This window comes from Necator americanus, chromosome II (assembly GCF_031761385.1).
Source record: "Necator americanus strain Aroian chromosome II, whole genome shotgun sequence".
NCBI lineage: Eukaryota > Metazoa > Nematoda > Chromadorea > Rhabditida > Ancylostomatidae > Necator > Necator americanus.
The window spans coordinates 38010528-38038495 of record NC_087372.1 but is presented as its reverse complement, the minus strand read 5'-3'; the positions used below and the strand labels follow the sequence as shown (position 1 = coordinate 38038495).

The following is a 27968-nucleotide window of genomic DNA, read 5'->3' as shown; positions in this document are numbered from 1 at the left end:
CAATCGTAGGATTAAATCATCTGAAAGTTTTTCAGGATTCGAGGTTCGATGCTAACTTAATTTCTTTTGTTCTTTTCGTTGGATTTTTCACTCCGTTCCCTCTTTTAGAATCTTTTCGAAAGCTAGACATTGCTAGGATCTAACTGTCTTCTAAGGTACTTTCACGGGGTAATATTTACTTATTTATTTGTTTATTTACATACATTGATGGTGCACCAAAAAAGAAGAAAAAAACACAATTGTCTCCATATACTGGTAGTAGTACATTTCGTTCAAGAGGGAGTATAGCGCAGTTGGTAAGAGGTTACGCTTCAACTGCACGATCGGTAGATGGATCAAAACTGCCTAGGAACCAACCAACTCCTTCATTCCCTTTCCCGTTTAGATTTCATTCAAATTTGATTCACGTTCTGATATTAATATATTTTTACGGATACGGTTCTTTAAAATGTTTATTACGGTTTTTTTTGAAATGTTTATTACGGTTTTTTTGAATCCATCTAAGCAAATAACGTTATTTTTTCAGATTTCAAGCACACACACAGTAAACATCTACACATTTACATGTTTATTTTCAAAAAAAAAAATGTAATAACAATTTATTATATATGAATTTTTTCATGGTGCAACTGAAATAAATCATTTGAGACGAGGTGCGCGTAAGCGGGGAAAAAGTGATTCATAATTAAGCGCGATTATTGAAAGAACTCGAAAATTTGGCACATTGTGGAGGAATTACGGCCGAAAGACAAATCCGTTCAACGGTGAGGTAGATGCGCGTTCAGTTCAAATCACTGATTCATGCTTCCATGTGTTAGGCCGAATTGTTTGACCGGAGATAAGAACTGATATGTACGAAGTGATCAAGTCGTCCATTTTATAACCCTGAAAAAAAAATTACCTTTTAAAAAAATATGAAATAAAAAAAATAAAATGTCAGTTGCAATTGCATCAGGCGACCTACATACCATAGTCGTGTCAAGGAGAAGTTTCTTTCCTTCGCTTCCTCTCAATCCATTCCCAACCGTCATGTTAAAATAGGTATTTCCACTCGTCCAATTACATATGACGTTGAATGGGTACTGTAATGGAGTATGGATGCAAAAAATCTCGTCCTAAGACCTTTCCTTTTCAAACTGAACTGATTTTTTCCTAATGAAAGGTAAGCTCACCTCTGTAATTAATTTTTTCGATTCCGCATCGTAAAGATGGACACCTTTCTGATTAATTGCAATTAATAATTTGTCCGGCAAGCTTAGATCCGAGTACTGGGAAACCTGAAAGGTAAACGTTGTTGTTGTTTGTTTGTTTGTTGTTTAAAAGATAATAGCATAGTAAATAACTAATAGTCCACATTTCACTGTTTATTTGTCTATTTTACCTATTTATTTCTTTCATTTTGCTGGTCATTCTGTACTTTTTTGTAAAAATAACTTCTGCTCTCTTTCCCTTTAGGATAAGATAGCAGCGATCCTTGAAAGAGCATAGGCAAATTATCAGGACAAAGTCATTTGGGGTCTACGCACATGAAAACGTTATTTTTTATAATAGAGACAGAGGCGGGTGCGGCGCAGTCGGTTAGAAGTTCCGCTGCTTGTGCGATCGATCGAAGGTTCGAATCCGCCCTACTGCTCACCAAGTCTTTCATCCCTCCGGTGTCCGGATAAATTGGTACCAGACTCGTCTGGGAGCACAAAAACACTTACTTGACCCATCGGCTAGCCACCGCAAGTCATTGCATAGGCCTGTTACACGTTCGTGAACCTCAAAGATAGCGTCGGACTGCCGTCGGTGCGCCGATGCCAGAGAGCTATAAAATGGAGTGGGACGGGTCCCAAGGCGTCGGCTTGGAGTGCCGGCACCAGATAGCTATAAAATGGAGCGAGACGGGATTCTGAATTGAAGTGATGGCGAAGGTCCCAGGCGGATTGATTAACGCCACACTTTAATAGGGAGAGGAAACAAGACCGTAGGAGGATAGACGTCCTTAGAACTGTTTTTTTTTTTTTTTTTAAAATTTTAAAATTCCTTAAAGGGGGGTTCAGTCTTTCTTCCCGTTATTTTGTTTTTTTGTTATTTTTTCCAAGGGAAATTTCTTTGAATAACTCAAAAAACAAATCCTAAATCCAGTTTGAGCAATGATATACGTAAGGAACTCGAGCGGTAAGCAAATAATAATGAAATGTAGACGCGAGTTTCCGACAAAGCTCCACAGAAATTCCTAGGATGATTTGTCATTTCATTTCTAGAAATTCCTGTATATCAAGTTATACGGCTACAAATTTCGAGAAAAGACCAGAAAAAATTAAATCTTGGCTAGTAATAGCGAGATTAGTAGTTGCATCTGTTCCTTTCCTATAAAAATATGAAGAAAAAAGAACATACTGACTGGGAAATGAAATTCAGTAGAAAATTCGTGGAAAAAATCTAGGGTAGGAAGGTATTTAGTCTAATTACCAGTATGAGAAAGGAATGAAAAGTCTTTAGAATTCTGGATTTGTACAAATTCCATGTATTGTTTGCGCTGTTAGTGTTTGATCGGATAAGTGCGACTCGTCTTCCGCAACGCGGCTCCCTCTCTGTGCCTTACACACTTCCTTTTTACTCTGCTCTATCTCGAGCGCGGGCGCATCGCGCTCGCCCGGTTGAACATATCCGACGCCGACTATATCCATCTCACTTTTTCTTTCACATTTACTAGAAGATCATAATAACATTCTTTCTCTTAAAGGTTTGGACTGAATATGCAGTTACTTTTTCTCTTTCTTTCCTTCTAACCATCTTTTTGTGGACTTTTCTTCGTATTTCAAAATTTATTTTATTATTTATTATTTATTACGTATTTATTTCATCTATTTTTATTTCTATTATTTCAAACCTACCGGGAAGAACGCGGAACCGAATGTCTCCTTCTTAGCCATGATTGTTAGGAATTCGATCTTTGCCTGATCGGATGTAAGATGCTCAACTTTCACGTATGCTGACGAAATCATCTGGAATTGTGAATTATAAATTATTAATTTGACGTGATAAAAATTAAAAGTTCAGGAGGAACAGTGAAAAATCCCGGTGCAGCCAACAATTTTCGTGCAAAAAAATCCAACCTTTTTCCACTCATTAGTCGATGTGATCTTCATCATATCTTTCGGAACCAATTCGCTAAGAAGTTGAGGTATTTGTGCTAGAGGAGCGTTCTGGAATATTTAAATCAGGATAAGTCCCTAGGACCTTCAAAATATTTTCTAGTAAGGAATAAAAAATTTTTCCAGCGCTGTACCATCCATACCTTTGAGTCCTTCGTTATCGCTCTGAGTATAAGTGCAGCATTGTCGATCGCCTCCTGCTTACCTATCTTATGGTATCCAAGAAGATATTTTGGACATTCCTAGGAAAAGGAAAAATTTTAGAAATTTTGAACAGAGAAACTAGCAGAATGTACGCGGAATGAACCTGATGATAGTGGAATATTAGATCAGCGCTTTTATCCTCTCCTGGTTTTACGTTCATCCATAATTTTCTCATGAAAAATACTTGATAGTTCACAGGAATGAGTGGAATTTCCTGGAAAAAAAGTGAACGAAGATTTTTTGGATGATTTAAATAATAAGTTAGTAATATTGTTCTTTACCTTAAGAGCATGATTGTTCTGTACCCAATCAGAAAGTTGACGAACAAAGTCGAAGAAGAATTCATTTTCGGGCACTGCCAGCACTGAAAACTAGGAAATTAAATTTTTATTTATTTTTTATACTGTATACTTATTTTCTTATACTACATATATTTACCGTTATTGCTATCATTATTGATACTATTGATACTATTTTAGTATAGTATTTTGTTGATCACTTCACTAACTATTTGTTATGTGATCTACCTTACCTTATTCCAGACATTCTTGAATTAACAGAAGAAAGGAAAGAAAGGGAAGAAAGAAAAGAAAGGAAGAAGAAAGAAACAAAAAGAAAGAAGGAAATTTACATTCTCAGAAATACTCACGCCATCGTGTATCTTGTCACAAAGGTTTAAATTTCCAAAAAGAAATTTTCTATTTTTTGTCGTTGGACGCTGTGAAAAATAGAGAAATTTTCAACTGCTTACTTTGGGTAGTAATGATTAACAATGAAATTTCAGCAGTTCCACTTCCACGAAGAAAGAGTCATCTAGTCGTTCTACTCTTCCTTTTGAAACAAAAAAAAAACGATGAAAAAAAGAAGACGACGATGCCGAAACGACGTTAGCCAGAATAAAGATGAATAACAATCTTTATTTATTTTATTCAAAAAAGTTTTCTTTTTCAGAGGATTTTGGTTCTGCTTAAAAAGTAGTACACAATCAAAAAAAAACAACAACAAAATTCAGAAAGAATCATTTCTTTTTGATTTTCTAGCAATGTGTTTGTTTGGCGGTTTTTTTTTCTTACAGCATGTCGTCGTCCACTAATTGCCGAACAAACATGAATTGGCGGGAGTAACGTTGAACTCCCGTCAAACAAATCCACATCGTTTGCACATCTGCTCCCTGGCGTTTTACACTGATATTTGGACATTTTCCCCCCGAAAAATCAATCATCGAAACAAATCTCCGGGGGGATCATAATTTTTCGGAGGGTTTTTAAGTGATTAGGGGAAATCCTCTATGAAAATATTTTAATCGGTTCAAATCCAAAAATACTTGTTTTAGGTGTCGAATAGAAGAAGAAGGATTTTCTTTGATGAGGGAAATTTTTTATATTTTCATTTTAAAAATATTACTAAAATTGTTAATTTTATAAAATAAATTAATTAAATATTACTTAATTTAAGTAATTAACTAGATTAGTAATTAATTTATTTAATGGTAATTTTTAACCTTCAGCTTTTTAAACTTTTAATTTAGTAATAAATTAATTAAATAATATTTAATTTAATAGTAGTAATTTAGTAATTTTAACTTTTAATTTTTAATTTTTTTCGGTTTTCTTTTTCTCTTCCTCCGCTTTCCTTATTCAGAATGGGATACGTACCTTTATCTTTAATTTTAACAAAGAGCGAGAATCCGTCACGTTTCTTCAATCCCAATCGATGACCTATCCGATGACAGAAATCCCGAGCTCTTGTGGATGATTCCACCTCTATAGCTTCATCAGATTGATCAGGAAAATAGACCTAAATCATGCGATCAAGTGTTCGGGGAAGAAAAGAAAATGCTCTGAATTTATGGAAATATTCCTCGATCTCCATTTAATTTCCAATTTCAGCATCGTATTTTTTGTTGAGCCAAATTACTTACTTTGTGGAATATCTGTGTAGTTTTTTGTTGAATCGCTTCAACTTCAACCAGATGCGGTGGGAATTTTCGAGAACATCCTCTGAAAATGGGGAAAACTCTCTTCTTCGGGATTACTTATTCTCTAGCGGATGTCCCACATACTTATTCATCTTCATTATCCTCGCTAGGCAATCGTGTGCTATTGGATGTGGCCTCGATTTGAAGAATTGGACTACCTGCAAAAAATTCAGTTCATTTTCGAGAAAAATTTGCAATGTAGATTTTTTGATGTATAGTTTTAAAAAATCCTAGGATTATTTTGAGGGACTGTTCCGCCCCAGCACATTGATCTATAAAATCAAATAAAATTGATCCCAAATCAAAGTCTCACCTCCTTCATTAAGCTAGTGCTTGGTGCAAAAAGACCCGTTGCCAACCAAATCAGCTCCCAACCCCTTTCCTCGGATAGCATTGATGGATTAAAGGTGACCTGTCGCAAAAGTTGACAGTACAGTTCGTCTCGAAGAATTTCCTGAAATTATCGTAGTTTTTTCGTCGTTTTCCAGGAGGAGAAGCGGGGAAAAGAACCAGAGAAAGGCTTATTCACATACATGAGCTATAGCGGGTTTAAATATGTTATCCGTAAGGTCCGTCCCGAGTCTACTTCGTCTTGACGGTTGATCTCCCATATATTTCATTACGAAGACGAACATTGAGCTCGCATCACGACATTGTTCTTCCCTGAGGACAGGAGGACGATAAAAAAAACGATGAAAAATAATTATTTGTGTTAAGTATATCGTAAAATCAAGGATAAAAATAAGTTATAGTTAAAGAAAGTGGATTGTTTTCGCTTCTTCCTAACTTTTACTCTCCTGGAGGTGGTGTCATTAATTGTTGAGAAGAAGAAGGAGAAAGTTCCACCAACATACCGTTCCTCCAATTTTTTCAAAAGCGGCACATCCTGCGGATCACGACTGAATCGCCATCGTGGTATAGGAGCGACGTCTCGTCGTCGTAAGGTCATCAACGATCGTTGAGTTGAGGATGGACGAGTTGGAGGTCTGTTGAGTGAGATGAGAAATTCGAGATAAAAAAATTTCATAAATAATGGAAAGAAACCTGAAATTTGCAGCTGCAAAATGTTCCAAAGTATGTGGTCGACCATCTGTTTGTATGACAACAACTTGATTATTGTTGAGAATATCCAGCGCCGTTTGTTCACCTTTGGAAAAGAGTTGCTGGAAAAAAAAGAGTCCGGTGAATATAACAAATTAAAAAAAAAGAAATCCGATTAAAATTCACCAATGTATTGACATTTGGCTTAACAAGGGTGGGTAGAACATAAACGTTTTCCGTCTGGATTAAGCCTTGCAAGCACGTTCGGGCGCATTCTCCCTGGAAAGGTGAATCTTTAATAGGGTCGAAAATTTCTCCTGGATTTTTCTATGAAAAAATAGCACAACAGAAAAAAGGAAACTAGAAGGTTTCAGTCTTGGTATTGTTATTATTGCTATTGTTATTATTATTATTATTATTATTATTATTATTATTATTATTATTATTATTATTTACTGTTATTTACTAGTTCTTTGATGCTATCATTGTTATTTTTGTTATTCCTACTGTATTTTTCATGCCAAAGAAAATAGAAAGTAAAGAGAGACTCCAGGAAATTGATGGAATCATATTTTTCCGGAATTCCATACCTTCACAAGTTTTTCATTCAACAGATCCTTGCCTGTCGTTTTATTCGTGAGCACCAGAAGATCTCCACACTCGAAGTCGAGCAGATTCATGGAGTCTAAACTGCTGCATGACTGCCGCTACGCCCACGCAAACAACAACAAAAAGCACAACATTCCCTACCGTTGCCCGTTTGCGGTTTCGTGGCAACCACATATCTGCTCCGCTGCTTCAAACCTTCGATGAACGTCGTCAGCAAATCCTTAACGTCTTCTGCGTTCGGAGATTGGAAGGAGTACTCGTCAGCGGTGACCGTTTTGATCGTGCACGTATCGAATCCAGCTCGTGGTCCTCTTAACAGCAGCAACATAAGCGGAAGAAACAATTTCTGGAGTTTTCAATGGTAACCCGTACCGATTATGTGAGACTCTGGTAATTTCTGGAAAGCTGAATTCGAGCAGCACATGTTCTTGGTCATCTACCACATAAATGCCGGTCCAATTCACCGCCACGATGACGTCATTACGTGGAAGAGGAGGACCGGAGAATTTCGTGGCCTCATAGAACCTATAAAATGAATAGAGGGTGAGAAAAAATCTTTAAAAAATGGAATGATCTATTATTAATTTTTATTTTCTATCTAATTTATTTAGTTGGAATTAGACTTATTGTCTCTTCCGGTGATCTGCCGAAGGTTCCCGAAAGAACCCGAAAACACGAACGAAAAAATCCCAAAAAACCCGAAGAAATACGGGCAAAAAAATTACCTCGAAAACAGCAGGGGCCATTTAAATTTGGCAAACGATACCACATCTTCCTTAACATGATGCGGTGATGGAGGATTGGTGCCGAATTTCTGGAAGCGAGAAATGTTCCCTGTAGCTACTCAAAACGATGTAGGAATCTTTCTAACCTTTCTATAATGGTACATAACGGATTGAATCCAACGTTCTCTAGCCATTTCCTTGCCGTTAAGCTCGAAATCCGGTAAGTAGTTGTGTAGTTGGCTCTCGAGGCGATTAACGTCCAATGGACCTTCTTCGACGAAATATTGCTGAGCTGCGAGTGATGCGAGGTCATCTTCCTGGAAAAATTCCCTTACCGGAACATTCTGGAAACTTACGTACGTACTTAAAACAAACCTTATCGCAACGATACTCCCCGTATTTAATTCCTCGAACTATTTGCTGGTAGATAAGATTCGTGCTCACCGGATCATCTCTGAAAAAATTCTCCATAGTCAGGAAACCCGGTATTTAAGGAATAGATACTGACTTGGCATCGTGCCAAGGCGTGAAGATTTCTTTTCGGAAGAACAATCGCCACGGCGCATTACGCTCCTGTCGTCCTTGTTCCTTTGCGTACTGTTCGCATTGCGAGATTGCGTCCATCACATGGTCGGATCCAGATCCTAACGATGACACCTGGAATAAATCCATGTGAAAAATCCGTGTGAAAAAAGTACTAGCAAGAAAATCCGGAAGAAAAAATCACCTTGTCAAAAAGAGCTATGTACAAGCTGAAGCCGAATTTCTCCTTAAGTCCGACTTTTTGCGCAAGTTGTGTGCAGAGTTCACCGGCGGTAGTCGCGCTGTCAGCGCAAAGTGTTTTTACGGATCCATCCATGAATGTGATCGCTAGCACGATAGGTTTCTTGGATTTATTTGCCTGTAACTAAATTTTTATAGAAGTGTTCTTAAGCGGTTAGTTGACTCTAGTAATTCCACGCATTGCCGCCACGGTTTATAGTCAGCGTCAAAATTTCTCTCTACAGAGGCCGCAACGCGTGTACGACACGCCTTTTTTCTTAATTTTCTGCTTTTCTCTACATTGCTACAATCCAAGGTGCATCCATCGGTCCGGAAAAAGTCCGGAATCTTTCCAAAAAGCACAATTCTGGTGCCGATTCAATATGTAGTTTTAGATTTCAACTTTGCGTTCTACAGATTGAGGTTCTACATGGACAATCCATCATGAAAAATTTTTTTTAAAGAAGTATAACTTTAGTGGATTCAAGAATTATTTTTTTGTTTTTTTGTTTATGATTATCTAAAATGATTTTCACCTGCAATTCGATGTAACTAGGAGGTTGATGCCTGCATCCATTTTGCTCGGTTCGTCTTAGCCGTTCTTCCATGTAGGATGAGTACCCGGCTCCTGTAGGACCTCTTTCTCGGATGAAACAGTAGAGATATTTGATGAATCTGAAAGCTCAATATAAATCATTATAGATTACATTACAAATAAAAATAATGAAATAAATACAACGAAAATATGCATAAAAATGCAACTAAATAAACAATAAATCTAAAAAAGTTTCACCTAAACCTCGTTGGTATAACAAGAAAACATAAATAAATCTAAATTTTCTAGGACAAATTAAAGGAATTAAAAGGAACATATGTTAATTGATCCGCGTAAGACCTACCGTGAGCTAGGCGCGAAACATCCAACACACAACGATAACAGTATCCATCCACGAGCAGCGGATAATCGTGACGGATTTGAGGTGAGCTGCTTGCATAGTTGGCAGTAAATTTCATCTCTAAATCCACGACATACGAGACTTTTTATCTACATATGATTCAATCACGGTCAATCGATCGCTCACCTCAATTCTTCCCGAAGAATTCCCATCCCGATAATATAATGAAGTTTATCCAATGAACTCATTGGCCGGTTTTCCATCAACGCATTCGATGAGGACGAGGAGGATTCGGACGAATGTTCCGAAGACGATGAGCTTATCGCTAAAATTTCACTTGAATTTCAGTTGAGCTCATTTCCAGCTAATCCCTGGTCTTTTTCTGGATTTAAGTGCTTACAGGACAATTTTGATTTCCTCTTAAGTGTCATCGAGATCAACTTCTTGCCCATGCTCTTTTTCAATGTCCTCCCAACCGCGTCAAATTGATCAGCTTGTGCAGCTTCTTCCACGTCCTTACGACTGTATTTACGACCCAACGTTTCGAATAATCGACTCATCACCGGAGTTTTATCCTTAAAAGTCAGTAATTGGGACAATTCAACATCTTTTTGTGTATCCTTTATCTCATTGCAACAAGTGAACGTTTTGATTCTTGATACTTAAAGGCATCACTCCACGAATCTGTGGGGGTGCAGATTTCAAGTGGAGTATTCGTATACAGGATGGGAGACTACGGAAATGGGGGGGGGGGATGATTCCGTCCATTTCTTCGTAATTGCCGTAAAAAACGGCCAGGAAGATATGGCGTCATTCGTTTTGACGCACCATTTTGTACAGGAGGTTCGATTGGAGCGCGCCAGCCTTGCGCGGCGCCGTATCTTCAGTACAGATTTCCGGTGGAGTATTTGTATACGGGATCGTAGATTATTGAGAGAAGAGTGATTCGTTCTTCCTAATTACCGTAAAAAAAGAGCCGGTAGATACGGACTCCTTGTAGAAAATAGTTCTGTCGCACTATTTTCTACAAGGAGTTCGACTGGAGCGCGTCAGCCGTGTGCACTCGTCGCATCTTCCAGGCCATTTTTTACGGCAGTTAGGAAGAAATGGACGGAATCACCCCTCTCTCCATAATCTACGATCCCGTATACGAATACTCCACCTGAAATCTGCACCACCTTAGATTCGTGGGGCGATGCCTTTAAGTGAAATGACATTTTGACCTTAATTAACACCATAAGAACATTGCGTCATTCCGCCTCGCTCCTTCTGAAGTCATAAAAATTTAAGTTTTAAAATTAATCTACAGTAACGCTACAGTTATACACACATTATTTACCATATTATTTACTTACTTATTATTTACCCCATTTCACATATTTCATATCTATTACTTGTCGTTATTCTTGAGAAAATGGAATAGTGATAAATTCTTGAGGACTGTGATCTACTCCTGTTTTCCGTAATTCAGAAAAAAACATCGAATAAACATATAGTCGTAGAAGAAAAAGAAAGAAAAGATAATAGTCGTGAAGGAATGATAAGCGAAGTTTTTAGGAAATTTCTCTTCTTTCCAGGAAAAAGAGACTGAGGTAAAAAGGGCTCGTAGAGTAGGAAAATTGTAGATGAAATCTTTACTGGAACTTGAGGAGGCTGATTTCTAGAATTTCTTCAACTCCCTTTGAAGGTCCAATAAAAGGATACAAAATAAAATTTTCTGGAATTTATGGAAGTTTTTCTAGACTTTTTTACTGTGTAACAATTCTGCTTTCTTGCAAAAATATACAACTACATATACCTGAATCTCTCCATTACTGGAAGTGTGCTTCATATCTGGCATGTCACCCATAAATCGAAGTATCGTTATCCAGACAGCCATTGCAGCCTAAACGTAGACACGAAAATTGTCATCCATTACGAAAGAAGTGATAATAAAATAAAGCAAAAATAAAAATAAGCAAAAAAAAACCAAATAACATACTAATTGTGTTCCAGGATCTTCATGTGAAAGCAGCGGTGACTTCAGTGGTTTCCTCGAATGTGTGGCAGTGATTTGTGATTGGAAGTAGGTGGCAGCAAATTTGCCAAATTGATATTTCTCCAGATCACCCACATCGATAACGTTATTAGTCTGGAAGAATCGTTTGGAAAAACTCTTTCAGTGAGAATTTCTCAGGAATACAATACCTGGATATCTATAGGTAGAGGATCGCTAGTTGTTGACTCATTATCTGCAGAGGTTTCAGGGCGGGAATCTGATGGAAGAAAATCGAAGAGCTGGCCAACCTGAACACACCAAATTGAAAAATACAAGCCAAATGCTGGAAAAATAATATTGGTTGACGGAAAAAAGGGAAAAGAATAAAACAAAAAAGAATACTGATAACGAAAAATAGTTTGAAAAGACAGAATAGCATGGAAAACACTGAAAAAAGGGGAAACCACCCCAGGAAAACGTAGTGAATGATGCACAAAGATTCCACTGGTGCAGAATATCAAGTAGAATTTTTTTAGACCAATAAAAATGAAGGATGAAAATGAAATCCAGGATGAAAATGATAGAAGAAGCTCACAACAACACAACAAAATCACTGCAATTAACATTCCGATACCTTTGAATCTTTTCCATTCAAGAGTACAATCTGAATAAAAGTCCAGATAAGAAAAAAGAAAAGAAAAGAAAGAAAGAAAATCCACACAAGAAAAAACTTTTCAGATAGAATTTTAGTTCCAGAATTTCGGAATTTTTTCGGAAAACTCTTCAAAAACTCAGAAACAGAAAAACATGTAACTGTTCCAAGTTCAAATAGCACCAACTGACCAACTCTTCCTCTTTGATTTCCTCGACTTCCTCTTCTCTCGTTTCCTCCTTCGTAATAATCCTACTTTCTCCTTTTTGTTTCAGTTCTCTGATCTTAGCTCGAACTATCGCTCCTCGACACGCTGCCTTAAAGAGGAGAAATTATCCTCACAAAGGATTTTTTTTTAAAGTCCTTAACTTTTTTAAAAGTTCTTAAAAATGTTTGAAAGTTTTAATTTCTTAATTCAATTTTAATTTACTTTTTTATTTTGTATAACCGTGCTAACCTGGAACTGTATGATGTTATTTCGAAGTGTCGTATAGTGTTGGACGAGTTGTCGTGAGCGAAGCACGGCTTGCAGTCTACAGAATCCGGCAATGATCTGTAAAATTTGTTTGAAAATTAAAATTGTATATATTGTCTAAGAAATTCTCTGGGATTTCCATGTTTCTATAGTGTATTCCGTACCTGATTGTAGCGTTTCTGTTGATCATAACGTCTCCAGTGCTTCTGAATCACAGTTGCTGCCTCCTTCCGCTTTCTGAAGGATCGTCGAGCTAACCAACCTTTGACGTTCTTTTGAATAACGGTGGCACGGAATGCTAACATACGATGGTACTCCTTCAAAAAGCGTAGGTTTCAAAAGTTTTTCAACTAAATAAATAAATATAAATATAGTCCACATCAATGATTTGGGCGTGGCTGGATTCCGCAACCGCAACGCGCGTTGTTAAACAACCTACACTTCTTTAGAAAATTCCTATTGCTGGAGTCTAAAGGTGCTTGTTATTCTCGGGAAAAAATAAGAGATCCTGATGATGAATGGTATTGGAGAAAAGTTGGAGAGGTGACAAAAGTGGTCTACGAAATCCTTAAATGTAATTTTTTTTTGAAAATGAAATTTTTGTAAACAACGAATCATCAGGAGGACAATTCTCGCGTAAAAAGCGATATTATACAAAAATCTTGGATTTTTCCAGCAGAAAAATCAGTAAGCAACGCGTACATCCTGCCCATTTTAAAATTTTTGAAGCAACTACTATTAGAACGTAAGAACTTACCTGTTCAAGATAAAGATCATGTTTCTCTTTTAGGAAAACTTTCGTCTTGCCCAGTTGGAACTCCGAGTTAGCACCCAGCACCTGTTTGCAGATTTGTTCAGCCGCTAGGCGAGCGTCTATGCGATGAGCTGCACCTGAAGAGGTTTGGATTTAAAAACTTACAAATTATTATGTAGTAACACTACCTAAATATGATTTTGGGTATTTTATAAGCTATAATATTAATAATAACATTTTATAAAATCTTTCATTTAGCGTCTATCAATAATATTCAATAAAAATTAATATATAACATTTTATTAATAATATTTCATAATTTATTTTGATAATATTTTATAAACAATCATAGAGGATGAAGTGCACCACCTAGTAAAGAACCGTAGTAATGCTAGTAAAAATAAAAATAATCGTAATAATAAAAATAGTGCCTATGTCCGACTGTCCCTGAATTTACCCATGTTAACTACATAGCTTTTTTGTTGATATGTTTGATACCAATCTTGGCTACATCTCGAGCAAATCAATAAAAAAATACCAGTAATTGTAATAGTTACAATAATAGTAATAATAAAATAATTATTGTAGTTATAATTTACTAATACCACCTATGACTATAAACGATTAACTTAAAACAGTGAAGTAAAGTTGAACAGCTGGGTTTAGGCTTTCAGAGAGGCTGGACCTATCTCTCTCCCTTAGGATACGGTAATTTTTGTTTACCATAAAATTTCCTCCTTTTTGTTAGAAATCTGATCGTAGAACTCACCAATTCCGTTCACCAGGACACGATAACGTCGTACAAACGGTTCAAAATCGTGACGTATGGGGTAGCCGTTCCTTCGGATTTTGATCGTCTCCATCATACCGGAATACTGTAGTTGTCGTAGCACTAAGTCACGGTCCATCATCTGAACGGACTACGTGAATGTGTGGAACAACTGGAAGAGAACGTGGGTGGTGGCCTGATAGGCGGCAACAAAGTAATTCCCTTTCCAAAGAAGATGTAGGACGGGATCTTTAAATGTAATATGGTCGTTTTAATGTCGCCCTACACCGGTTCTCATTGAATTAATTCATAATAACTGGACATGGACTAGTCGTGGTTAAGCAATTCCTACCGTAATCTTTGAATGATATAAATCAATGAGGCGCATTTCACGTGCAACAAGAAACAACTTGAGTTTTATCCAGAAAACATCTACAAGTACCTTCTCTTTCTCTTCTCCACATACTTACAAGGAAAAGAAATCAACATAAATTTATGCAGGGAACACTTAAAAGATTTTTTTGTGACTTCTTCTAAATTTACTCTTCAACTCTTTAGCCATGATTAAATCAGGTAATTAATCAAAGAGTAAATTAGAGTATTGCTTTTGAGGAGTGCGTCAGACGAACAGAGAATTAACAACATATTAAAGGCATCTCCCCAACGAATCTGAGGTGGTACGGATTTCCGGTGGAGTATTCGTATACGGGATCGTAGATTATGGAGAGGGGTGATTCCGGCCATTTCTTCCTAATTCCCGTAAAAAACGGCCCGGAAGATGCGGCTTCGAGCGTTCTGGCGCGCTATTTTCTACAACAAGTTCGATTGGAGCGCGCCAGCCGCGTGCACACGCCGCATCTTCTGGGCCGTTTTTTACAGCAATTAGGAAGAAATAAGCGGAATCACCCCTCTCCATAATCTACGATCCAATATACGAATACTCCAACTGAAATCCGTATCACCTCAGATTCGTAGGGTGATGCCTTTAAGCTCAGCGAACGCTTCGCGGTTTGCATAGCGGTCGCCGAGCTGATTGTGATTAACTCGCTGAGAAGCATTTTTTTTAACTCCTTAGTGGACAACTCGTAAGAATTGAAACACGATTTAATTGAACAATTAAAACGTGAACAGAACTAGGATACCGGAAGTTGTTCCCGCTTTTCACGAATCTACATCTCAAATGTTACAAATGTTCTTCGGAAAGTTCTGTTTGAAATGATAATCATTTCTTTTTTCTTATTACTTCTCCTATTCGGGCAATTAACCTATTCATTACTTCTTTAGTTCACTTTATACTTTTCACTTTTTGTTGTTTTTTTTTTCGTGGATTTAAACCTCATAGAAAAATAGATCTTCTCATCTGCAAAACCAGAATATCAAAGAACTAATGGAAGGGATAATGAAAAGCAATGGGGAAGCCAGGAACCTTTGGAAACCTAGGACTGACTATTATATGTATGCAGAAAAAAATATAGTATAGTAAAATAAAAAAGTAACTAAGTCATTTCATCCGTAAACAGACAAACCAATGCTCTTTTGAATTCATTCGGCTTAATACAACGTATGAAGAACGGTTCAGTGTGATTCAACTGCTGCATCAATTGATCCAATGATTTCCGGAATTGACCGCTTACGGTGACTCCTTTACCTCTGAAAAGGATATTTCTAGTCATCAATTGCCTAAATTTTTTAGTTTCCTGGAAAAACATACCTTGTAGTGCCATTCTCATACTCCACATTATCAAAAATTCGTAGCAAAAGGTGCATTTTTGAGGATTGTACTAGCGCGTGCAGGTCAGCCGAGAACGCGTCACGGTTTTTCTCGAGAAATCCTAAAAAGGGCTCACTTTAGAGGAAAATATCTCCAGAGTATGTAAAAGTACCCTATCTGCACCTTTTGTGTGATAATACACAGGTCCAGCGAAGTGTTTCACTCCGAACGATCGCTGTAGATCAGATTTTGGCCTCAGGTAGAGGCTACCTTTTGAATGAGTCGTGTGCAGTTTGTTCAGCATTGATTGATCGGTTCCCTGAAAAACACGGAAGTATCCCTGATAGCGTAAGCAAATGATGAGGTCACAGCCTCCTTACCTTCGGGAAGATGCTCTCCTCATCGATTAGCGAGAACAAATTCATCGGTCGGACGGCAATCATCTCGAGTGTCTCCTGATTGTCCACGAATTTAATGTGGCGCCAATTGATTTGCTCCTAGAAACCATTTTGAAAAATTCAGAAATCAATCAACTGAGTTGGAAAATAAAGGAATTCCTAACCCAAATGTGGGCAATTTCGCTTCTCAAAATTGGAAATCTGTTTAACTTTAAAAAAAAAGAACTTAAAATCTATTTTTAAAGCTTATCCCTATGTTTAGAGCTTAGTGAAATTTTATGCGAAATTTTCGAACTCCGAAGAAATTCGTGATATACTTCTAAGGTGTCGTCGTGCTGATTGATAGTTAGGAAAATCCATGAAAATGCAACATACGAAGAACATCCATAAGAAAGTGTTCAGAAAAGAAATTTGTAACCTACTTGATCATACTCGGCCTGTTCAATTTTGAAAATATGCTGGACGAAGAATTGTTGAAGAGTTTCGTTAGCATAGTTGATACATAATTGCTCGAAACTGTTCGTTTCGAAATTTTCGAATCCAAAAATGTCGAGGACACCGATAGAATGTCGATGAGTTGGATCATTACGCGGTCTGGAATTGATTGTTGTCAGGAAATCTGGTAGATCATATAAAACGCTTCATATTTTACATTTATCACAAATTCATAGAAGAAATAGTAAAGTAAAAATAACGAAATAAGGTTTCGAAGTTATATGAGAAGCTTTTTTATTCTGAATTGGTCGTTTTTCTGGACAATTCTGGAATGATAGAGAGTTTCATCGTCTCAATAAGCATCGAGATGGCAAGAAGGGAATCCTAAGGTATGAAGGGACAAAAACGATGAGGAACTCTTTCTTTCTCTCTCGTATCCGTGTTTTTATTTGTTGTTTTGTTGCTCGCTCACGCGATCGGTGAGCTGTTTGCCCGGCCAGGTAAGTATAGCCGAGGTGAAACCTAACCTGCTTCGCTTTTCGGGCAAATTGCTGCGTTTTCGGGTGAATCAAGAAGAAAACAATGAAAGAGGAAAAAAGGAAAGGAAGGAAAGACAAAAAGAAAAAAGAGGAAATCAGAGGTGTGAGTGTGTGAGAAGAATGTTTACAATTTTATTTTTAATATTCAACGTTTTATTAATAGATGTGTAGACGAAATCCAGAAATCTAGGCGTAAAACCTCAGTTGAAGAAAGTTTCAGCTAGACCTCGTTGTCAATTGGCCCATCTTATTTTATAAATTATTATATTTATTTAGTCTTAGTTATTTTATAAATTTTGCCATTTACTGAATTGTTTACTAACAAATCCCTCTTGATCTTAATTCCAGCTATTTCACTACATTACATTGTTTTTCCCGATAGCAATGCGGTTAGTCCGAATAGACTCCGCCCTCTGAACATCGCTGCTAGCGCCGTTACTACGTTTTAAAGTACGGTTAGTCCGAATATCCCCCCTGCACATCCTGCCAAAGTTACACATTTCACCCATGTGCACGGATTTTCTCTGCATTTACCAGATTTTTTTACAGTAACCGCTAGATGAGTTCCTTACAATGGTCAACAGCTAACGTTTCTACGATTAAAAAATCATATAGGTAGGAAAAAATTGTAGAAGAAACAAAATATCAACGGTATTTTTCGTTGGCGCCGCTTGGTTTTTTTTTTTCTTTAACGCCAGGATTTTCTCTCTGACATACGTTATTTTCCACAAAGTTCTCTTGAAATGGTGTACAGGAGCCGAGGATGCAGAGATGACTTAAGGAACTTTAATGTAAAATTACTATAACTAATCTTATTATTACTTATAGAATAGCTGGAGTTCGTGGATCACTTCCATACTGGGAGCTAAATTAACTTTATGGATAGGACTTATCCACAAGATGGGACCTAAAAATTCAACTATAAACTCACTTATAGATCGCGTCATTGATTCTCATGACAATATAATCAAAAAGACGTCCATAAATCCCTTTGGCCAGAGCGTCACGAGCATCCACAGCGGCACGTGATGACAACCTCATCACAACTCGTTCCTCACGTGTTACTATCGTCCTCGTCGTCAAAGTACTGAGCAGGTTTTGCTCAGAAACCTAGAAAACACGTCAAATATAGGTGATGACTGACGCAATTCTGGTGATATTTCCTCCGTACCTGTAGTAGCCTGGCAATCCTGGCCACGTTTGCTGCATCACTCACTTCCACTCCTTCTATAGTGTCAACAACAGTTCCTAGGATGATAGAACTTAATTTTTTCACTGCGCAGAAAAAAAATTATAAATTTTACCTCGATATTTGACGTTTCCCACGTGAAGAAGTGCCGCCAGAAGCTGAAAGATCGCTCCGATCTCGGGTTCCTTGAACAGCAACACCCTCATCGCGGAACGAATCTCGGCCAAATCAGCTGCATCGTCGCGACCGTCAGCTTCTAAGGATTTTCCCTGGAAGAAATGCTTCCTTTATGATTACGAAAAAAAATTGGTGATATTAAATTATTAAATTGTCCAAGCTTCCTATTCACTGCTTTACTATTCGTGTGACTTATCCCTGCTTATTTTCATTCTACTCATCTCGTTGCTGGATTTTCTATTGTTTATTTGTATTCATTCCTTGCCTCTTACTCTCGGCAAGCATTTGAGCGTAATAAATAAATAAATAAATAAATAAATATTGTAAAGTTCGACCGAAACAAAACCTGTGTCAGGTAGAAGAAATCCGAAGCTCGAGTTAGCTCGAGGTGTTTTTTCTCTTCCGCTGATAATCCGGCCAGGAGGCAATAGAAAATATGGTAGTTCCTTTCACCTTGTGATTGTGAGACTATACGAGATTTTTCCAGTAGATACTTTTCAATTCGAGCTCCTAAATCCACAAAATATTCTCGAAAAGAAGCCATTTATTATACGGTAGGCGATAATCAACTGAAAACCTTCGATTGATCCCACGGTATTGAAATGTACGTCAATATATTTTCCAAACCGTGACGAATTGTCATTTCGTACAGTTTTAGCATTTCCAAATGCTGCAAAAAATGTAAATAGTGTTCCAAGATAGAAAATAATAAATTCAGGATTCGATGTACCTTCGAGAATTGGATTCGCCTCCAACACTTGTTGTTCGATCCAACTGTGTTGACCGCTGATGGTGGCAAGAAACTGCAGCACTAATTTCGTGGATTCAGTTTTACCGGCACCGGATTCACCACTGAAAAATCACTTGTTAATACCGCATATAAAAAAAATAATCCTAAAATCTTTAGCGAACTCTTCTCACACAATTTTAGTGAACCACCAAAAAAGAAAAACAAAATCAAAACAAATTAAAATATTTTATGGAGGGTTCTCATCAGAATTTCCTACGTCAATAGCATGTGAGAAAGCGACTCCCTGGCTACGTGTGGATCAAAACGATCTAACTTGTTGCAAAATCGAGTAAACAGCTGCGCTTGGTGTGGGACCCTCGCTAGCTGTAGTCCCACCGCAGAACGCAACGTTACATCACCTTTGAGCGCTCGCAACTGCATGTGCGCACATTCACTAAGACTCAGATCATTTTGACTCTAGGTCTTGACTATTTGTCCCATTAAATTTTATCAGTTAGGTTTCGAAACGTTCTGTCTGCGGTGCGACGAATGAGGGAACAAAAATTTTGGAATGGACTATTATCGAAAGAGGTTTTTTGTGATCGAATCACTATAGTTACTATAGTATAGCTCTTGACTATCTGTCCCATTAAATTTTATCACTTTGGTTTGGGAACGTTGCGTCTGGTGTAGTGCGACGAGTGAAGGAACAAAAGATCGAAAGAAATTTTTTTGTGATCGAATTACTCCAGAAAAACAAGATCCGTCTTCGTCTGGATTTTCAATTTAATGAAATAAGCAAGTCACAATTTATTAATTTTTTTAACTCAGTAAAAAAAATAACGAATAACTTGTTGCAGTGCAATTGCGGATTTCTTCGAAAGCTATAAGAATTTTCTTTCACCAACCTGATAACAACGCTCTGATTCTTACGATGTTTTTTCATATTCGAATAGGCGTTGTCCGCTATTGCAAAGATATGAGGTGGGAGTTCACCTGAAAATAATTTTCTCACTATATGAAGGTTTTTCGAGCTCGGGAAAAAAAATTCCCAAAATCCAGTACCAATTTTTCTTCGTTTATACATACGGATCTGTTCAGCGGCGTAGATTGGTATATCCATGTATGGATTCACAGCTATTAGTATTGAACCCGTATACGTCTAAATCCATTATTTTAGCGGTTAGAATTTCCAATAATGTTTACGCGAACACAAAAAAAATTGGAATTTTTCCCTGGAAAAAAAGCTATTCAGCCTCACATAGATGAGTTTCTCGCGATATCGTACGAGAATATTCCGTAGTATAGCACTTTCATGATAATCGCCAAGTTTTGTCATATCCTCAACACCTTGGACCGATGATGGATGCATGATACGTACTCGTCGATCGGCAGAAAGCCATTGTTCCTGAAAATTTCACGATATCCACAGGGAAAAGCTCCCGTTCATCCTTCCAGCAAATTATATTGGCAGTTTTTTCGTAGTGCTTCAGCACTTCCCTTTTTCTCGTTTCCAATTCTTTTTTTTTGAATTTTTTTTTTCAAAAATTGAGAAAAATTCACGACATGCACCAGGAAAAGCTCCCATTCATCCTTCCAGTGAATCATTTTGGCAGCTTTTCGTACTACATCAGCACTTCTCTCTTTCTCATTTACATTTCTTTTTTCTCTTCTTTTTCCTTTCTTCTTCTCTTTTTCCCTTTTCTTGTGCTATTCGTTTTCTTCGTTTGTTAGTAACTGTATTCCTCAAACAAATATTTTAGGTTCCAACAATTGCAATAACTTCAGATTTTTTCGTAGAAGACGACTAAAATTTTCGCTTCAGGACCTCCGGCGGACCTCATTTGGACAATTTATTGGGCAAGGAAGGCTTTACTATATGGATCCGTAATGAAACCAGTTCAATTCAGCGACCTTACTGTTTACGTCCTACGGGATCGTGGTTATTCGTAAAACAAAAAAAGGAACTGCTCGATTGAGTTCTCTATTATTAAGGTCAAACCAGGAATCGTTAGGATTCGGAGAAAAAAACTCCTTATCCTGTCTTTAGACTTTTAATGGCGTCATAACGTCTTCGTAACGTTTTACTCATCCTATGGTGCTTGGCAATGTTTAAGAAAGAGAGAGAGAGAGAGAGAGAGAGAGAGAGAGAGAGCGTAAAAATAAAATCCATTAACTTCTAGGAAAAAGATCATGGATTTGGTCTCTGGTTAAGTTAAACGGGCTGCTCGCACTGGTGAAAACATCGAATATCTTTTCCAGTTCCAGATATCGACCGCTTAAAAAATAGAACTCTATGTTATTATTAAAACCGGAGAATTTCCAAGTGTTTAAAAAAATTTGTAAGCGCTTATACTCAAGTTAATAACCTTAATGACCTCCATGCGCTTTCGAAATGAGATACGAACATGATGGTGTCAAATTAGACCAAATTGAGTTCAAAATGAGTTCAAAATGAGTTCAAAATTGAGAAGAAGGGCGAGAGAGTTCTCGTGAACGTCGTAAAAATAGTGAATAGACACAAATTTATTTTTTTGGGAGAAATACACGAACTTAGGACCTTTGCTGTCAAACATACATTAGTTTTTTTTTTTGATTTTACAAGAAAAATGGTCAAAAATATCTAAAGATTGAAAAAAAGAAAGCAAAGGATCAAATGAATGAATACGATATCAGGAAAAATGTTGTGAGTTTGGAAATTTTCGATCAATTACGCTCGACTGAGAGAATGTATCAACCGAGCATGGACTGGTGTGCGAGATCAATAGCTACAATCCAACAAAAGCATCGGTAGGTCGAAAAAAAGAGAAAAAAATGAAGAACGAATGTATGAATATATGAAAAATGAAATATAAATATATTATAAATATAAATATGAAACTATGGAAAATTGAGGGTCAGGTAAGTGGTAGCGCTTAATCCTGGAGACTAAAGACATTTTTCTGAAAGTTGTGTTTCTACTGGTAGTGCTTGTTGCTAAGAGGTTTGTTAACAAATATGTATGTTACGATCAAAACATGAAGCCAGTACGTCTAGAACAGAAGAATTGGGGATCACCATGTGCGACTTTCGATAAACCTCGGCATGTTAGTGCTTCAATAATTGTTTTCTTTAGTAGAGCCGTAATCTCGAAGAATCTGTCACCATCGTCGAGCTCCCCCTAGTAACCTTAAGCAAATACTTATTCGTAATCGCCTATATGATCGTATTTGCACGACACCGGAGTGTAAAATATGCCCGGATAACAACGAGGGTGATTGCATGAGTTCATGTGTTGTTCATATGATTTGCTGTGTACAGTGTGGTGACGAATACATAGGAAAAACAGCTAGACCACTATGTATTCGAATCAAAGAACACGGCAAAAGGAAATCATGTGACTCCACTGCATTGGGTGGTCACAGGGTGCGGCGTCACAACGGAGAAGATTTTGAAGTTAAGATCACGATTTTGGCGCGCGAACCTAGTATTGCGGTGCGCAAGGCTCTGGAGGCTTTTTGGATCCACTCCAACAGTCCAAAAATGAATCGCAAGGAGGAATGCCTCTCCATTACGCGGGAACTCGCGCCTTATTTAAGGCTGATATTTGATTGCGCTAGTCACCTCACATCAGGTATCTAGCAGTGGCAGGATAGTCAGCTGATCCTAAGGTACGATGTTTTCTTCCACTGGTAGCTATGAGGCCCAACGGTTAACGTAGGACTTTCTTTGTTGGGCGGATAAGGCGTTTGATCGGATTAGTCACGTTCGATTTCACCCCTTTCAGGCTCTGAAGAAGGCGATATTGCCGAAACGTTAGCCACGAATAAAGGACTATAACAACCTCGTGTACGGCTCTACTAAAGAAAAAATTATTAATTGGGGATCAGTTCTCGTCATTATTACGACATTGAAAGTGCGTGTGTCTTGGATAGTTCGAAGTTGTGCGTTAGTCTTTTCTATTCAACCGTAGATTACAAAGAGATCCCTGTAAAAATCCTAAAAACGCACCAAAGAGTCCAAAATAGAAAGAATAGAGCTATCTAAGGACATCCCGTGACTCAAAAAAAGTGTTTTGCGGGATTTTTGACCGAAAATGAATCTCATAAATCTTCCCACTATACTTTTTTTATTGCAATCACTCCCTTCTGGTACTTCTGCATGATAAATACTAATGAAAATAAAAATAAAAATAAAATATCATTCATTATCTGATGGAAACAAAAAAAAGCAAGCACAAAAATATTTCTGTCCTTCGCCAAAATTCCCTGAACGGAATCGCGACACAAAAGATGTTTTGACTGCCTTTCGTCAGATCAAATGACCGTGAATGACACAAAAAATCTTCCGTTTGTTTTTTTCGCTTTTCGCGGACTTTTTGTGTACTTTTAAATTCTTTCAGTGGAAAGATGCGCCTTTTCCATGTGTCCTTCATTGAATTCCTCTGGAACACACGTGTGCTGATAAGTTCTCTCACTCCCTCACGTCGCTGCTGTGATAGAGGTTTCAACGGCCTAGGCCTAGGGGCGACCCTCTATCGATGCCATTGATCAGGTGGCGGCGCCTATGAGGTGGAGGAGGAGGTCAAGGTGGTGGCGCTGCAGGTTTTCTCGGTCATTTTTTTCGCCCCGTTTGGTCTCGAGAAGTGTTAAAGTGGAAAGAATTATCCGAGGTTGTAAAAAAAAACACGCAAGGATGAAGAACTTCTAAGGCACTCACCTGCCCCAAATCGTCAACGACTTTTAGGCGACCATGATCCTGGTCAAGCACTCGAGCACCCACCGGGATCCCTTCGCCAGCCAACGGCTCGATCCATATAAAATCTCCCTTGAAGAAAGAAAATGTGAGAAAAAATTATTTATTATTATTTGTTATTATTATTTATTATTTATTATTATTTGGAAAAAAGCCAAAGTATGAGTTGTAATATTCAATGATTTTTCAGGATCCATCTTTTTGCCCACTTTTCTATTAAATACAAAAGTACTGCTCACCGCTACTTGTACTGCTATATTAGGAAAACATGAATAGAATAGAAAAATATAAACAAGGGAAAATATAATTTACAAAAAAGAAAAAAATAAAGAAAACGAACAAGAGTATAAAAATTTAGCTGATCCCTAACTGGAACTTAATTAACTCGAAAGGAGGAAGCGAGGTCAGGTCAAACTCATTATTTTCGTCCATTGAACTAAATTGAACTAAACGAATTCCATCTAAAAAACGCATGGATATAGGATCCGTGGAAAAAAAACATCTCCGCAGCAAGTTTGAAGAGATATCTAATTAAGAGATTGAATGTCGTAATCAAAAGAAATTCTGGGACACTTTTTTCTGCGGTTTTCTACATCAGAAAATTAATGTCAACTCGTTTTCTGAGGAAATATGTAGGACTCGCCGTGAATCAGAAGAAAGAAGAAGTGCTTCCAACGCTTAGTGACTTGAACTTGGTTGTTTTACTTTACGAAGATCTTAAGTGTTCTAAGAAGGATCGGTGTTAGAGGTTTGAAAAAAAATATCGTAATAATACATACTTCTAGATAATTTAAAAAAAAAACTAAGAAAATGACCGCTGATAAGGTGAGGGATTATGAGGACACCTGATGAAATACATTTAAAAAAAGAAGTTGCAGTCAACGAGTTCATAATAAACTGAAGACAGACTTATTTTTGGAATGATAATTTCAAAAATAAGTCTGTTTCTAAGATTTAAAATAGAAAAATCGAAGCAGAAATAGGAAAGTGAATAGAAAACTAACTAGAAAAGAAAAAAGACTCATTAAGCGCACTTTTTGGAAAAATTTGAAAATATTTAAGCAATTATAGGCCCAGAAATAAAAATATGTGGTATGTATAAATAATAATGATAATAATAATATGTATAAATATGAAATATGTGCAATAATGTCCAAATAAATATAAATAAAAAAGAAATAAATAAAGAACAGCTATGTAGGTATTAAAGAAAATATATAGAAATTATATTTGTATGAATCCTAAGTAGAAATAAACGATCCATACCAAAAAATTATTTCAGGACAGTAAAATGACTTTTTATTAACATATATTAAGTGCAGTGCTCGTTTCTTGAAAAATCCACCTTTTTTTCGAAAACGGAAAGTATAAAAAAAGGAAGAGAAAAATTCCGTTGATGATATTATGATGAGTACAAAATTCTCACATTGTTTATTCATATCCTCAGCATTTTTCGTGAGTCCTAATACATTTCCATAGCCCCGTTCAATGAATAATGCTAATTTTTCAATCAAATATAAATTTTTCTTCATTCGTACAAAAAATATATTAAACAGAAAAAAGCAAACGGTAGGATAAGATGTCGACATAAGATTTGTTGTCATAACGGATATCAGAATAGTACAGGTCAGATCCAGATTTTTCCCTTAAGTTACTCCTTTACAGAGTATTTAAGGTGACCAATAGCTGATCCCTTCCTTTGGGAATTATTCAGTTTACCAATCTGTCCCCAGACACACGTACGGATACTAATTGTGTTACCACACAAAAAAAGAAAAAAAAAAAGAAAAAAGAACTCTAATAACTTATTTTGAGGGTATCTGATTACTAGTATAGTATTTTACTTCAGTAATCTTAAAAATGGATCGTCTAGGTAGTGGCGAAACAATCCATATTTCAATTTTATCCTCTATCTTATTTATTTTGACTTTTTTGATAATTCACCCCATACAATGAATCTTTTCTAAGCCAAATTAATAATTACTAACTTTAAATTCTTGAGGTTCTGTGATTTTTATTAAGTAGAAAATATAGAATTCCCTCAGTGAAAGTCGTGGAATAGTATTTCTACGCTCTTGATGGAATTAAATCCGCGTAGTCACCGCTGGATTGAGGCAATAACTATGCGGATACGAACGAGAACGTATGTACGTCACGTCTCCCCACTCGTCAGGTCATTCATATGACCGTCAAATTGCAGCCATCGTTATGGCTTCATTGGAACCAGCTGAATGCGGTTACTATAATTAATGTGCATTTCAAAATTCAAGAAAAAACGGTAAAAACTTCTCTGAGTTAACTGTTAAGTTTGGTGAAGGAAAACATCAAAAATTCCTTGAGAATATCTCCAAAAAAAAATTCGGCAATGGAAGTCAGTCAGTGATAAACAACTAAACCATAAGAAGTTAATGTTCTGTTGATGTAATTGTGCTTTTCTGGAAAAATTGCCCAGATTTCTGCTTGCGAAGTGATAGGGAGACTTTTTTTTGAGGATTCTAGTGACTTGAATCTACACCGCATAGGGAAAGGGTTGCAAAAAGCTATTATTTTTGAAGAAAAATTGCCCTAAAAAACAGAAACACCTAGAAATCACTTTCCTCGGACTTTTCCTCATAATAGATTTGTAATTTTTAAAAAATTTTTCTTTCCCTCACCTTTTTTCTGACAAGCAATTTAAAGATTTCAATTTTCTCGTCATTTTGCAAACTGAGGTATAACTGAACATGTTTTTACGATCCATTTTCGATTCAAATCGATTGATCGGTTCTCGAATGCGATAGGTTACCATAAGGTTACCTTGCTACCTTACTGTTTTGTTCATAATCACTTCCGATTTTATTAGAAATACGGCACATCTTGCTTCGAAGTACTTTTTTTCTTGCTTAAACCCACTAGTTCCCGCATTCTAATAATAATAATAATAAATAATAATAATAATAATAATAATAATAATAATAATAATAATAATAATAATAATAATAATAATAATAATAATAATAATAATAATAACGATAATAATAATAATAATAGTAAATAGATAAACAATAGATCCATATAACAAAAGATTTCATAATAGATAATTATAAATAAATAAATTCTTATAAGGATAAAAGTGGAGTTGAACAATTGAAAAACATTTTGCCAGGGAAATAAGCTTGAAAAAGGAAGTAGAATTGGATGAGAGCGGATAAAATTAAGGATGAAAAAGGAAATTTCAAAAGTAAATGCAGCTGTTGACTAGACTAATCAAAGTTTTTCATCACTCACCTTACTAACTAAAACCATATTTGGCGCCTAGGACATCACAGAACGCGTAGATCTCCTGAAATTTCAGGATTTTATTCGTGTCTGAAGAGCTTTTTGTGAAATTATTAGCGCTTTCGGATGAGGAATAAATTAGAAATCGATTAAATCAGGGAAATACTATAAAATGACGGCAAAAAAAAGAACGGAGGAACAGAAAATGTGCGCAGGAAGTGCGATATCAGCACATTTCCATATACTTTTTCTCTCACAGTCACGTGAACCGAAGGAATTTACAGAAGAAAACTCATAAAAGTTAATGGATCCACGAAAACAATGGACATGATGTCCGAAAACAATGTTAATAGGACAACAAAGTGCTATGGGATATATGATTGTGGAAAAAAAAACATTTATAGCAGAGAAAAAGTTCGCTTAAGACAGAAGCCCGTTAATTGTTCCGTGAATATTGGATGAATCTTCCAAAAAAAACATGAATTCGGAGGATATATGACCCAGAATATCCAGGTCGTTACATATATCAAGCAGAAGGAAGACGGAAGAATAAATTCACGAATAAAATTGTGAATAAAATAAAAATCAAACATTTGCGAAAAAATAAAGGATACGGTCGATTTGGTGATTATCTTAAGTACGAATTTTTTAGGAACATAATTCTTTGATGCATATTTATTTATGTTATTGTTGTTGCTTTTATACATTTTTTAAATTTTTTTTCTGAGAAATTAACAAAGAAGACACTCGATGTAAGAGTCCAGACAATATACAAATGTTATAATTCGTATTTTAATTCTAAAAAATCCCA

The 27968-nt window shown here is 36.6% G+C and overlaps 1 protein-coding gene across 1 annotated transcript; it reads right to left on the bottom strand.

Moving 5' to 3' along the window:
* Positions 1-786: 786 nt before the first annotated feature.
* RB195_020720 (uncharacterized protein) lies at positions 787-27184 on the bottom strand (the record flags this gene model as incomplete). Its single annotated transcript, XM_064189140.1, has 52 exons — positions 787-885; positions 969-1082; positions 1173-1277; positions 2883-2993; positions 3105-3194; positions 3287-3385; positions 3451-3561; positions 3629-3711; positions 5003-5144; positions 5269-5347; positions 5410-5483; positions 5639-5779; positions 5859-5988; positions 6180-6311; positions 6370-6488; positions 6553-6645; positions 6957-7051; positions 7117-7286; positions 7348-7500; positions 7701-7789; positions 7847-8017; positions 8076-8154; positions 8209-8357; positions 8428-8601; positions 8999-9137; positions 9362-9478; positions 9545-9683; positions 9759-9933; positions 11157-11243; positions 11340-11489; positions 11546-11644; positions 12180-12305; positions 12446-12541; positions 12628-12780; positions 13221-13354; positions 13987-14128; positions 15513-15636; positions 15698-15818; positions 15881-16016; positions 16078-16194; positions 16518-16689; positions 18001-18179; positions 18241-18317; positions 18374-18527; positions 18782-18945; positions 19013-19105; positions 19166-19287; positions 20074-20161; positions 20231-20327; positions 20427-20573; positions 23864-23971; positions 27167-27184. 52 exons carry the CDS (start codon positions 27182-27184, stop codon positions 787-789), a joined length of 6276 nt encoding a protein of 2091 aa, XP_064045021.1.
* Positions 27185-27968: the final 784 nt, after the last annotated feature.